Source organism: Zootoca vivipara, chromosome 2, assembly GCF_965207765.1.
Source record: "Zootoca vivipara chromosome 2, rZooViv2.hap1.1, whole genome shotgun sequence".
NCBI lineage: Eukaryota > Metazoa > Chordata > Lepidosauria > Squamata > Lacertidae > Zootoca > Zootoca vivipara.
Window position 1 is genome coordinate 4937635 of NC_142584.1, and position 14928 is coordinate 4952562.

At 44.3% G+C, this 14928-nt stretch overlaps 1 protein-coding gene across 1 annotated transcript in view; it reads right to left on the reverse strand.

Annotated features, from left to right (window-relative positions):
* Positions 1-6400: 6400 nt before the first annotated feature.
* The window catches only part of ENDOU (endonuclease, poly(U) specific), a 35150-nt gene continuing 26622 nt past the window's right edge, over positions 6401-14928 (reverse strand). The window contains exons 5-9 of the mRNA XM_035101377.3: positions 13511-13713; positions 11744-11857; positions 10821-10927; positions 9128-9270; positions 6401-7636 (exon numbers count right to left, since the gene is read on the reverse strand). Of these exons, the coding sequence (XP_034957268.2) occupies positions 7522-7636; positions 9128-9270; positions 10821-10927; positions 11744-11857; positions 13511-13713 (682 nt within the window). The 3' untranslated portion in view covers positions 6401-7521. The remainder of the gene's footprint in view (positions 7637-9127; positions 9271-10820; positions 10928-11743; positions 11858-13510; positions 13714-14928) is intronic.

The following is a 14928-nucleotide window of genomic DNA, read 5'->3' on the forward strand; positions in this document are numbered from 1 at the left end:
CAGGGCCTTTTCAGTACTGACCCGACTAGGTGGAATGCTCTGTCACAAGAGACCAGGGCCCTGTGGGATTTGACATCTTTCCGCAGGGCCTGTAAGACGGAGCTGTTACACCATCCCTTTGGTCGGGGCCCAGTCTGACTCCCTCTCCTTTTATAAGATCTTCCTGCATGTAAGTGGCCTCCCAAACGCTTCTCACTGACCCATACAAGACCAGCACAAATAGTTAGGCCTGGTGAGCGCTTAATGTTCCCAACCCTTATAGTTATAATTTGTGGGTTGCCATCTGATTTTATTCTGACCTTAATTGGATTTTAAGCTGTATTTTAATTGATTGTTTGATCCCATGTTTTTAATGTATTATATATTCTGATGGGACGTGGGTGGCGCTGTGGGTTAAACCACAGAGCCTAGGGCTTGCCGATCAGAAGGCCGGCGGTTCAAATCCCTGTGACGGGGTGAGCTTCCATTGCTCGGTCCCAGCCTAGTAGTTCGAAAGCACCTCAAAGTGCAAGTAGATAAATAGGTACCGTTACAGCGGGAAGGTAAACAGCGTTTCTGTGCGCTGCTCTGGTTCGCCAGAAGCAGCTTTGTCATGCTGGCCACATGACCTGGAAGCTGTACGCCAGCTCCCTCAGCCAATAACACAAGATGAGCGCCGCTACCCCAGAGTCGGTCATGACTGGACCTAATGGTCAGGGGTCCCTTTTATATTTCTTTTATATTACTTTTTTATTCTGATGTTAGCCACCCTGAGCCCGATCCTGGCTGGGGAGGGTGGGTTATTTATTTAAAATTTATTATTATTCAATTAGTGGAAGTTCAGTTCCGTTGATATATAACTGTGAAAAAGCAGCACTGAATACCCAGGATGAAGGAATTTACCTGAATTAATAAATCCTCAAGACCCAAAGAGTAATTCTATTGCTAGCTCCATTGTTGGTCTGAATCCAGCCATGTTCCCATCATTTGCTTATTTCTCAAATGTAGTAGTACTTCAACTGCTTCCTATGAACTCAGCCCTTAGATATTGCCACTAAAAGGCTCACGTGTGCCTCTGAATGCCAGATGCTGGAAACTGTAAGTGGCGAAACCTCTGTTGCTCTCAGGCCATGCTTTCAGGATTCCCATTGGCATCTTGTTGGCCACTGTGAGATCAAGAACGTGGACTAGATGGGTAACTGGACTGATCCTGCGGGCTCTTCTCATCTTATGTTCTACACATACATTTTGGCTCATGGGCACACTGCACCATAGATTATGTGAACAACTTTTTTATCCAGTGTCTCACTGAATTGGGAATAGTAACCTTAAACTTGTGCAAATGCAATGTCATTTTCAAGTACACATATATGACCTTGGTGCAAAAAGGTGGTATTTCAGGAACTGATGAGATTATGGGATAGGGTTAAGCACCTAAAGGATTATAACACCACAAGAAAGCAGCTGTTACATAGATATAGATGGTATAGATATAGAGGCATATATAGATATATATGAGAATGCTTGAGACAACACTGAAAATTCCCTAGTCTGCAACTAATGTTCAGTGGATTTACTGAAAGCATGGTAGGTTTCAATAAAATGGCCAGATTTCTTTGAGCATATCTTTTTATTATCTGGAACTACATTTGATTTTAATTTTAAAAATAAACAACATTTAAAAATAGTTATTTGAAATGAATTTTGGCAGCAGCAGGTCCTTTCTGAAGCCACCCAGTCAGCTTCTAAGAGGTACAACAGCACAAACAAGCTACTCCTTGGTCCTTTCACTGCGCTGGGAAGCCCCCAACCTTGAATAAATTGAGGTTCCTATTAGATGGAGATGTTCAGCAGAGGCCAAATACTACAAGGTAAACAGCAGCGAGGAGCATTCCAATAAAATCTGGCCGACTGTGCTATGTGTGGTGTGCTGTGTCCCTTTTGGCCAGTTCACACACACACACACACACCTTCATGGCAGCTCAAATGCTGTTGGCCAGGGGGGTCCATGGCCCTCCCCTTCTCACTCCACTAGGGAAGCCTATGCACTTGCAGGCCACAGCTGTAAACTGGCTGCAGAGTCACTTGGAATAAACAAACTCTCCTGCTGAAGCCCTGTGGAGCCAGCCATAGGCTTCAATAAGCAAATGCATTTCTATAAATCAAGCCCTGGCATCTCTCTCTCTCTCTCTCTCTCTCTCTCTCTCTCTCTCTCTCTCTCTCTCTCTCTCTCTCTCTCTCTCTCTCTCTCTCTCTCTCTCTCTCTCTCTCTCTCTCTCTCTCTCTCTCTCTCTCTCTCTCTCTCTCTCTCTCTCTCTCTCTCTCTCTCTCTCTCTCTCTCTCTCTCTCTCCTGCAACTTCTCTCCTCCATCCCCCACCCCGCCCACCACAATGTTTGGGTGTCACCTGTGACCCCCTGGCAGATGGTGGAGGGAGGCCCACCCCTTTGCTCAGAAACTGTTGCAGCTGAGCCATCTGTCAGGCCACGGATGTCCCAGCTCCCAGCAGCTCCCGCTTGAAGCTCAGCATTCACTAGGCCCCTGTTCAAGCTGTATCTCCACCCTGGGACCTGGCTGGGGTTGCTGCTGCTGCCGCCGCCACTCCTAAAACTACTGCTCCTTCTCACACTGGCTGAGGAAGGGGCAACAGGCAAAAGAGCCGGTGCAGAGCTGGCAACACTTTGGGCTGGTAGATGAGATTGTCGCCCTGAGCAACAGGTCACAAGAAAGAATGCTGTTGCAGATCCCTGGGTCTGCACCAATCCTCTGGCACGGTTTGTGCGTATTAACATGGAGGAAAGAATCCAATAACTTAACAGCAACTAGAGCAGGCATCCCCAAACTTCGGCCCTCCAGATGTTTTGGACTACAATTCCCATCATCCCTGACCACTGGGTCCTGTTAGCTAGGGATCATGGGAGTTGTAGGCCAAAACATCTGGAGGGCCGCAGTTTGGGGATGCCTGAACTAGAGGTTCAGTGTGGTGGCTAGCCTCCAGCTACAATGGGTTCTGCCATTTAAGGGCAGACTGTTGTACATTTATTTGGAGGTAAGCTCCCATTGAATGCAGTGATCAAGTTCCGTTGTAATACTAAGCCATGGGGGGGGGGAGTGAGCTGCAATGAACCTTGGATTTGTGCACTCCCACTTTCTCCCCTCTGCATGTGATGGGAGGACACTGAAATCTTTGAACAAACTACTATTTCCTATTACATCTGAACTCAGGGAAACTGTGATTTAAAGTAACAGCTTAGTGCAGACAAGTTAGGTTCAAGCCAATTTCATGTGAATTTCATGGGCATGGTGAACCATGGTGAACTAGAAACCATTTGCTTGCAGAAAATCTGTCTGCTGGGATCAACTCACCATAAACATCTATCTCCAACACAGGGTTGGAGACCACCTGTTGCCAGTCATTTGACAATATTGGTGAGTTACAGAGGGAGGAGGTGTCCATCCACTTTCCTCCAAGTTTTAGTCCTCTTTCACATCTGGCTAAGAGCCATTAGAGATAGAATGCTTTATTCCTGCCTGCTCCATTCTCCCTGAAAAAAATAAGGGCTGTGCATAGTGCTGTTCTTTTAGAAAAAGAGATGCTGGAACTCACCACGAACGCCTCCCTTGTTCTCTTATAATGGCAATGGCACCCAGGTGAGAGGTGCTAGAACTGAGTTCCAGCAAGTTCTGGCTGAAACAAAGCCCTGGTTTCTTTTCCTTTATAAGGTTATAGAAATAGATGTATAAAATCAATTCCTTGTGATTCTCTCTCTCTCTCATAACATTCTGTCACACTATCTTAGCAGGTCAGGAAGTGCTGGTGCTGGAACCAGGAACTTTTGGCTCTCTGTAAAGTTGCCCCCTATAGGGACCCAGGTGGCGCTGTGGTTAAACCACTGAGCCTAGGGCTTGCTGATCAGAAGGTCAGTGGTTCGAATCCCTGCAACGGGGTGAGCTCCCGTTGCTTGGTCCCAGCTCCTGCCAACCTAGCAGTTCGAAAGCACGTCAAAATGCAAGTAGATAAATAGGAACCGCTACAGCAGGAAGGTAAACGGCGTTTCCATGTGCTGCTCTGGTTTGCCAGAAGCGGCTTTGTCATGCTGGCCACATGACCTGGAAGCTGTATGCCAGCTCCCTTGGCCAGTAAAGCGAGATGAATACTGCGACCCCAAAGTAGTCCGTGACTGGACCTAATGGTCAGGGGTCCCTTTACCTTTACCTTTAAAGTTGCCCCCTAGCTGAGCAACCTGGATGGAGCATCTTCCTGGCAGTCAAGTACTCAGAGGTGTTTCATCAGTCCTGTCCATCCAGGCTGGCCATTGGGCTCTCTTGGACAAGCTTCCTTGTTTGCACTGGAAGACCATGCCTGAACAAGAATAGTCTTGCTGGCTCTGGTGTATTTCTAACTCTTAACTTTGAGATTAGCTTGACTCTGACAGCCTTGACATAGCAGCACAGCCAAGAAGCTAGACGGACTCAGCTGTGCACATGGAGGGCAGCTTAGTTCTCCCATTGCCCCCATTGGTCAATGGACTGGGCAGTGTGGCTACTTATGTTCTGGCAAAAAAGGAAAAGAATGCATTGAAAGAGGACATTATGTTGCGGAAAAATTCCATCTCCTCATTTATACATAGAGATGCAAATTTAGAAAAATATTAGTGTAACTTCTAGTGATGAAAACTGTGACCAGGCGACCTGTGGGCTTGGTCCATCTGCTGCCCAAGTTCTAAATGTTGATTGCTGGCTTCAAGGCCCCCCCTGCTCCCACTTACCCCCACATTAAGGTTCTTCATCTTAATCTGGACATGGACTGCACAACCCTTCAAACAAAGCAAAGAGACCTGCAGCCTCCTTAATATTGTTGGGGTTAAAACTCCCATCATCTTCCCTGACCATTAACAATTGTGAGGGGAGTTGATGGGAGTCAGGGGTCCCACAACATCTGACAGGCCACAGATGTTCTCCATCCCTAAAAAAAAAGCCTTCAGACAGAGGACTGTCCTCTGTAATGTTGTACACATGGCTACCCACAGTATGGGGAGCACTAAAATAAGGAGTCAAGCAGTTTGGGAAGACAGTGGGCAGGGCTAGGTTTGGGGAAATGGCCTTGCCACTTGGTCCATGTTGGGCAAAAGACTGGTGCATTCTACCCCACAGGTCCCACTAGACACCAGCTACCACATGGAATAGAAATGGGATCTAAGGCAATGAGAAAGAGTCCAGTATGACAGGAATTGAGGGACAACATGGTTGTCTTTGGAACTCAGGGCTTGAGGGGTGTTGGAGAGAGCAAATGACTCCTCTCCTACTGAAACATGGATGGGGAACCATGGCTCTCCAGATGTTGTTGGCCTCCATCTCCCATCAGCTCTAGCCAGCATGGCCAATGATCAGGGGTGGCAGTCCAGCATGTTCTGAAGTGCCACATGTTCACTTTTCCTGGCCGCAGCCAATTGTCTCAGTGATGGTGGGGAGAACGGACAGCAAAGGAGCTGAATTCAGGAACCAGGGGTGAGAACAGGGCTGTGAGAAGGAACTTCCCACACCTTTGCCTTTCTAAACCCATCAAACTTGCCAGGCATTTTGCTCGTGGATACAGAACCCCATGAAAGTGGAGTCCTCCAGCCAAGGTCCATAGCAGGAGAGAGTGTGCCTCAAGCGCCCCCAAGTGGCTGCAGGTCAGCCTGCTTTCATTAAGGCTATCTTTCATTAAGGCTTAACGGCTTGCTGACGGACTGCAGTGCTGCTGACAAGTTTGGATATTTTCAGCTTGAGGATATGTCATGGGAGTATTTGATATTACTGTATATCTGATTTCTTCATTTAAGATGTGACAGCTTTTTTGTTAGTTAACATGTTGTGGCATTTAATATTGGACCGTTGGGAGAGTTTGAGATCTCAGATTTGATGCCTACCAAAGTCAAATCAAACAGGCAATGACTGCATCTCTAAAGTGCTCGCATTTTGAGTTGCCAGTGATGTCTTGAAAGGGATGCCTTTCTGATGGAATACTGCTGGGCAGGCAAGATGGAGCAGAAGGTACTTGACTCCTTAGGCCAGAGGTGACTAACCCCCAGTATGATCTCACCGGAAGCCAATTTATCAGAGGGGAAGAGGTCCAAACCAGCCAATTTTGATGGCAATGGCAAAATAAAATTAAAATAAAATAAGATACAGTTTGGGAGGAGGGTGTGGAGCTGGTAGCCAGCGCTTGCTTAGTTCAAAGTGTGACACTTTGGAAGCAACACCCCTTTGGCCCAGCTGCATCTTTAACTGCCTCACTCCTGATGTCTAGGGCTGGAGGATGTGGCTTAGCCAAAATATCCTAATGGGCCTAAGGGGGAGGCCTGATGGGCCTAATTCAGCCTGTGTGTTTGGAGGTTTCCCACTCTCCTCCAGAGCATTGTGGAAAATTTAATACGTGATTACACCCAGCAACCCTAAGGGGGTAATTTATTCATCACCAGGAAAGGAAGACCAAAGAGGATGCAGATTTCCACGAAATTTGCAGGCACTTTAAAGACAACATTAAAGACAATAGTTACATGTGTAAAGTTGGAATTTTGGAAAGAACTACTAACAAAAATACAATACACCACACCATAATAGGAAAGGCTGTGACCAGGGGACTTGTGTGTCTGCCTGTTTGGTTCAATCTCCAGGTAGTAACTATTGATCAGCACCTTCAAGGTTATTGGACCAGACAACCTCCTTCAAATAGTGGAATGTCTTCTGTCAGCCTTTCAAATATTGTCTTTAAAGGAGGACACTTAACCACCCTAAGCTGCTCAGTGTTGCTTGGAGTGTTGCCACGACAGAGCTAGGTCAGCCTTTGAGGACCCAGTGACAGATCAGGGGGCTCACTAGAGTACAATTTGCCTAGAGGACACCATCAACCCTGGACCCACCCTTGCTGAGAAATTTTGCTAGCATTCTTGACTCTAGTTTGGCTGCCTGTGAAATTTCTTGGAGGCAGGAACCTCCATTTTATACCAAATTTTGCCTTAGATACAAGGATACGACTACCAGTGGTTCCTAGAGATGGTGGTGGTGTACTGCCTTCAATGTCGCAAGTGGCATGCCTATAAATACCAGTTGCTGGGGATCAAAAATGTGGAGGGTGCACCAGTGCATGTCCTCCTTGTGGGCTTTCCATGGGCATCTGGTTGGCAACTGTGAGAGCAGGAGGCTGGACGAGATGGGATAGAAAAGTTTGTTTTTCCCTAGTTGTTGATGATGATGGTTTTACTTTCCATTGACATCCTCCAGGTGTTTTTCATGAATCCACCTTGGACTGCGCTTTAGGCAAAATGTGGCATCACCTCTGGCAGAGTATTACTTGGAGCATTAATGGTGCTCACTGTCACAGCTGAGTTCCAGTCACAAGACCTGTTGCACACTCCATATGACTTAGGCAAATAAACAGACAAAAATGTACAATTGAAAGGTGAAAGGCTATGCAGAGCAGCTCCCATACAAACACGGTTGCATCATGTAGACTGCATCTGGCCATTCAGGATGTTTTCATATTCAGGATCTTGTAGCATCATGGGGAAACCACATAAGCTGTGGCTATGTACTTTTTGCCATTTCCATAGGTGGATTTATCCCAGGTATAAGTCTGGATCCCCAGGTCGTGGTCCCCAATTTTCAGTTTACACCTGAAGAACAGAAGATTCACATTTAATAATCTTGCTACTCGAACCTTCAGATCTTTCCTTTGAACCAGACCATAGTTCCAATCAGAAGTTCCAGACTGGGAGAAAACTAGTTCTTCATCAAGTCAGCTTTGCATGGCCACCAACACACTTTCCCTTTCCCTTTTTGACAGACTGGTGCAGGTGTCACCATCAGCCTTACAAAAAGGGTCCACATCACAGCTCAACATATTTCCAAGACATGGATTGTCCTGGACTGTGTGACCTGAACATGCGCAGAACCAGTCACAAGACAGCTGCAACATCTACAAGCAGTAAGTCAACTTACTGTGTTTGGGTGAACCTGTTCCATACCACTTTAAGGCTTTTCTTTTTCTTTCTCCCTTTTTTTTACAATCAAGCTGCATATACAAAATACTGTTCCTGAGCCACCTGCCTTGTCCTCTCTCTCAAATTTTATCTGCACCCTCCTCTTGACCATCTGTCATCTGAGCTAACAAAGTATTTGGCTCTCTATTCCAAAGGCAATAGACAAACTCCATGCTTGCTTTGCACCCTGCACAGCAGGGACTAGATGCCGTAGATACAATTAGTACGACTGTACAAAGGACCCCCGATGCAATTCAGACTTTGATCAGTGACCCTAATCAGGCCCTGATCCAATTAGGAACTGATTTGGGCCTTGAACTGAATTGGGGTATTTGCACAATCCTAATGTCTAAATCACTGAAGATATACTCTTTCTTGGGTGAACTACCATATTGGCCCAGATATAAGCCACACCCAAATATAAGCCACACCTTTAAAATTGGAGGGGGGGGGAGAGAATAAAAATTCTGAATATAAGCTGCTCCCTTCCTCGCTGTTCCTGGCTGCATACTGTAAGATCGCAAATATAAGTTGCACTTTAACTTTTCATGGTTGGAATTTGGGGGGAAGGTGAGGCTTATATTCAGGCCAATATGGTAAGAAGTCTTTATAGTCTCTTGGGCTGTCTAAAAGAACCGCAGAAGTGGCCTAAACTGTGCTGACTAACAATGTATAGAGGAGAGGTCCAGTGCTTTGTTTCTGGTGGTACTTAATGGTATGCATTACCGGCACATATTTATTTTAAAAATATTGCAATCCATCTATATTGTTAAAACCAAAGAAACACAACTGAAATTGGAAAGTGACACCCACCGAGCCTTAAAACAAATCTCTCCTCACTTTTCAAAAAATCATATATTGCTGATTTAGGAACTGTATCTTTAAGAACTTATTTTGCATTTATATTAATGAATTAGGAACTGCAGCTTTAAGAGCTTGAGCTTGCTCTCCCCTCCTCCTTCCCACTCCCTTTTCCTTGCATACCATGGCGGGTTTTGGGGGGCACTTATTGTACTTCATGGTGAGAACCAGCACCCTTTTTGCAAAAAAAAAAAAAATACAACACACTGGAGATGTCTATAGACACAATAGTCATGAAGGTCCTGAAAATGTCATTATACTCACACTTTTCCAGGCCTAGCGATGAAACACAGTGAATAGAGTCCGAATTCTAATTCAGGGCTGCTTCCAATAAAGGCTGTTCCAACCTCCTTGTAAAATCCATCCCAATTGAACTGCATCCCCAACACATCTGGGTATGAGGTCCACTAAACCGGAAAATGAAGGCACCAGAAATTATTAAGACATTGGGGGAGGGGAGAGAATTTTGCAATGTTAAGCTGTGAAAACTCCCCAATTCTGAAGATATGAGTATTTGTGTTGATGGTGGTAAATAGGTGGTCTAGCATGCCACACCTCCAATGTTTGGCAGAAGAATACAGGTATACTTGTTTTGTGAGAGCTGAGGGGTTCATCTTATGGGTAAATGAGGCTAGATGGTTGCAATGTGCTCTGCACAGGTAAAGTGGGGGAGGGTCTGCTTTTAAAGGTAATTTGGAAATCACTTGGATGCTTGTGGGGGCACGTGGTCTGAGCAGATAACATCTGTAATGTGCCAGCTGCATTGGTTACCTGTTTGTTTCCAGCCTAAAAAGCCCTAAACAATTTGGAACAAAGTTAATTGAAGGACCTGGCACTTTGGAAAAACTACCGGTAAGTCATAATATGTATCCCCTGTGCTCTGTTCCTCTTTACCTTCTCTTGGTGAAGTGAAGCCTGTCTGTGTTCAGAACATAACAGATTGTGGCCTTTCTAAAGAGGAGGCACCCTCTGAAATAGGTGTTCTAAGAACAGAGGTCCCCAACCTTTGGGGACTCAGGAACATATTGTAAATCTAAGGAATTGCCACGGGCACCACAACATGCCCATTTCACAGAAGAAAATTGCCAGTGCTCAGGACTCCCTCCTCTCAAAATACAGGCAAAACACCTAACACTTTCCCCCAAAGAGTGTTATTTTACAGATAAAAACAGCAGGAAACTTCCCTATCAAACAATCACCCCGAAGGGTTTTGTTTTAATTAACGCAATAGGCTAGGACCTTGTTGGTCACTAGAGGAGATGCCTGAGGATATCCTGTTGCCCAAAGGTGCCACATTCAGGACCACAGCCTAAGAGAGTTCAGTTAAACGGCAGAATGCAGTTTACTTAATAGACTGGTTTGAGCTTTGCTATAGGCAGCAAGTGAGTCTGGCATCCAGCATTTTCATTCCCCCTGAAAAATATGCTTCTTAGGGATCATCTCATGCTGTAACCCGACCCTAGATGGCAGGGTAAGGCAGTATTTTGTGGAGAGGCACCTCCAAATGAAGCACTTTGTTGTTTATTGCTATATATTAGGCACATAGCTGTTAGAGCAGGGAGACTAGGAATAGGCAACAGAGGCTGGTTTGTTAGGGCAAATGGGCACTGCCCCACCAACATTTGCTCCTTTCTGTGGCACTAAAATAAATTTTCTAAAATGCTTGAGCTATGCGTGGTTCTGTTATTGTTTACATGGCTATGTGTTAATTTGTACATAACTTATGATAAAGTAATAAAAATTAGTAAAAAAAAAACCAATGTTTGCAGTCATTGAGGTAGGAGTGTGTGTCTCATTTTAGCTGTTATGCAAAATTCTGGATTTTTTTTTTAATGGGCCTTTTTTTTAATGGGTTGGACTGGATGACCCTTGTGGTCTCTTCCAACTCTATGAATCTATGATTCTAAGATACCTTCAAAGAGTCTGAAAGACTGTAGCCATTCCCAATGATACTCACCGGACCATCATAGTTGTGGCTGAAATAGTTAATTATACCCTGCTTCTCCAGCAGATAAAAACAAATCCAGTTGTGGAATCCAGATACTTTTCCTTTCTTGACTTCCCCTAAAAAGTAAAAACATTTTCCATTAATGGCTAGTAAATCCTGCTGCCACTAAATATGGGCATTTTAAGTTTACTTCCAGGTGATGAGAACAACAAAAGGAAAATATGTATTTACAATGGTACCTCTGGTTAAGAACTTAATTCGTTCCGGAGGTCTGTTCTTAACTGAAACTGTTCTTAACCTGAAGCACCACTTTAGCTAATGGGCCCTCCTGTTGCTGCTGCGCTGCCAAAGCACAATTTCTGTTCTCATCCTGAAGCAAAGTTCTTAACCTGAGGTACTATTTCTGGGTTAGCAGAGTTTGTAACCTGAAGTGTTTGTAACCTGAAACATTTGTAACCCAAGGCTATTTCCGGTCTGCTATTTCCGGCCCGGTCCCTTATTTCTCTGACAGCAACTTGGCAGGTATGATTGCCACTGCCTTGTCCCTCTTCTCCATCCCAGTAAGCAGCAGCAATGCAGCTGGAGGGATCCCAGGGGAGTGGTGCAAGCTGCCCTGCAGTCTACTACTGTATATATTAATGCCAGTTTGAGTCTTCCTGTGCAAATGTTCATGTAGCCAAAACTACAGAGAAGGCTAGTAGATTCAAGCTAATCGTGCCACCCTGTTTCTAGACCTAACTGGCTACATGTTGTTGTGACATCATCATGTGCCTCTTAATTGTTTAAAGTAATTCAAAATAGAAACTTTCTCAAGTTTAAAAAATGGTGTCAAAACAGCAGCAGGTGGGGCAAACAATGGTTGCAAATAAGTGGAGGTGGGTAATTGCATGAAACTGTGGAAGGTAGAGGTGTGTTGGTTTTTATGAGTGTACCTATAAACACATGTTCAAAGCCACTGGAGTCATGCTCATTGTTGCCCCTGGAATAAAGGCCAAACCATAGCTCCTTAAGGTCAGCAACAAACTCTGCCTCTGTGCCATAACGATCTAGGAAAGAGATGGGGAGGGAAAGACAAAAAAAGGCATTAATTTCTCACTCAAAAGAACCAAAATAAAATATCGCAAAGAAATCCTATATCTCCCCTTTAATGTTCTGCATAGCTTGGGTGAAGCAATGACTACCAACTGTGTTTTCTAATGATGTGACACTCTGCTGAAAAAGTTGTGTTTGAATGAAAGCCAGACTTTGCACTAAAATGTCATGACTTCTACCCCAAGAATCTTGGGGTTCCCAGCACTAGAGAGATTTCTTTTAAAACAACAACAACACAAAAATGAAAAACTACAATATCAAGGAAAGAGAGGGATATACAACTGAGAGAATAGGTACAGGAGGGTTTTGTGCAATGATGTTGCACTCATCATCCAACAGGCACTGCCACCCCAGCAAACAAACACACCTTAGATAAAAACAGCAGCAACATAAAATGGGAGGGAAAAGCTCTCCAAAATATATTAAGAATTATTTATTTCTTTTTATTTATTTCTTTTTTAGATCGCCCTTCATCCATAGACCTTGGGGCAGTTCACAACAGAAAAATACAAGATAGAAACACAAAATACGTAATAAAAACAATTGCAACCAACAAATCTCTTTCCCCTCCCACAAACACATTTAAAAGGATGCCAATGAGCCAAAGGCCTGGTTGAAGAGGAACATTTGTGCCTGGTGTCTAAAGGTGTATAACAAGGAGCCAGGTGAGCCCCCCTGGGGAGAACATTCCACAAATTTAAAAGGCCTTGGAAAAAAATGTCTTTACCTAGAAAGGGCTTCTCTGGGACAGCCCTGTTTAGGGAAGCTTTTAATGTTTGACAGATTACTGTATTTTAATATTTTGTTGGAATCATAGAATCATAGAGCAAGAACACTAGAGATGTGAAGTCCCCCCGTCCCAAGCACTAGAAATATTACCTCTGCCTTCCTCACTAGCATGATGCACACCATTTCAAACCTTCTGTAATAATCCATGAGGACTAGAATCATACAATAATAGAAACATAGAGTTGGAAGAGACCACAAGGGCCATCCAGTCCAACCTCCTGCCAAGCAGGAAACACCATCAAAGCATTCTTGACATATGCCTGTCAAGCCTCTGCTTAAAGACCTCCAAAGAAGGAGACTCCACCACACTTCTTGGCAGCAAATTCCACTGTCGAACAGCTCTTACTGTCAGGACATTCTTCCTAATGTTTAGGTGGAATCTTCTTTCTTGTAGTTTGAATCCGCCCAGAGTGGCTGGGGAAACCCAGCCAGATGGGCGGGGTATAATTAAATTATTATTATTATTATTATTATTAACCCCATAACTCATGTGCTACTACCAAAAGGCCCTTAAATTCAGTTGTATAGGTCAGGAGTAACCAACTCCAGAAGTTTGGACTATATTACCCATAAGCCCCAGGTAGCATGGGCCATGGTCTGGGCCAGGCATAGGCAACCTTGGCTCTCCAGATGTTTTGGAACTACAACTCCCATGATCCCTGACCACTGGCCCTGTTAGCTAGGGATCATGGGAGTTGTAGTTCCAAAACATCTGGAGAGCCAAGGTTGCCTATGCCTGGGGCTGATGGGAGTCAACAACACCTGGAGGGACCCCAGTGGCTATGCTGGCAAGGACCTTATTATGAAGGAAGACTTACGTTTGTTGTGCAGGAATTTGTAAAGCACTTTCATCACCTCTGTCTTCATGACCTCACTCAGGAAGTTATCCTGCTCCTTCAGTTGCTCAGAAGTGAATTCTTCCCCTGTCCCTACACGTTTATGGTAATTATCCAGCAGCTTAATGAAACTGGCATAAGTAGGCTTGGAGAAGAGCTTCTCCTGGTTGACGTAGCTGAAGAGCCTGCACACACACACACCACAAAAATACCTTTTTGTTATTACAAAAACAAAACACCCAGCTAAACACTCTGCTGGGGTTAGGAGCCAAACCCACACAGAAACGGAATGTTTTCTATTTAAAATGCCCTCTGCCTGGACTATACCACTTCAGGGAACACACAACTGAACGCTGCCTTGCATTAAAAAGTAACACAGAAACAACTTTCTAGACATACACATCTAGCATGTGGGGGTGCAGAGGTGGTGAGAGGAACCAGCTGGGGAATCCAGAAGAAGAAGAAGAAGAAGAAGAAGAAGAAGAAGAAGAAGAAGAAGAAGAAGAAGAAGAAGAAGAAGAAGAAGAAGAAGAAGAAGAAGAAGAAGAAGAAGAAGAAGGCCCAGGTGGTGGTGGGACAATGATAAGTGGGCAGATGGAGAAGAGGGTGCTTCTATTCATTTGAAGGAATCATAGAACAGAAATGAAATTTTAGCATGGGTGTGCCTATGAGGCATCTGTCTAATTTAAAAGGAAATGAGAATTTCCCTCTTCCAGGACAGTTCAGCAATAACATTGGAAGTAACTTAATGTCTCCAATCACTGAGGTCTATCACTCAATCATTAGGAAATGAAATTGAAGATGAAATTTCAGATAGATATGAACTTTGCTGAAATATTAAAATATAAATGCAAAATTTCACATTCATGATGAAATTTTTTATCACAGGAAGTAAATCTTAAAGTCTTGTTGGTTTAACCGTGTATTTTGCACAGTTCTTTTGTGCCCCTTAAGACTTTCTCCCAGGAAAGTGAACATAGGATTGCAGTCTAAGGATTGCATAGGATTGCATCCTCTGCTTGAGATGGGGTGCAGATTCGGTGGAAACTCCATTGATATAGGTGGAACTTTAGATATGCCACCAGAATGAAATTTCACTGGTAGAATGGCCTGGATATGTCAGTGAGACACTCCACTGATTGAGCTGTTCCACTGTCAAAGAAACGTTAGCAGATTGGGTGGAATTTTTGACGAGACACATGTGGCACAGGGGAGGAGCTATTTCAGGAACACAGAAGCAGTAGATTCTCCTTCCCAGGACAACTGGTGTTTAGGATTGCTTTCATTCTGCAATCCTATGCATGCTGATCCGGGATAATGCCTCAATGAACACTGTGACACTTCCAAGTAAAAATGGATAGGATTAAGCTGCATGCTAGGAAAATTTGCTTGAGATTTCC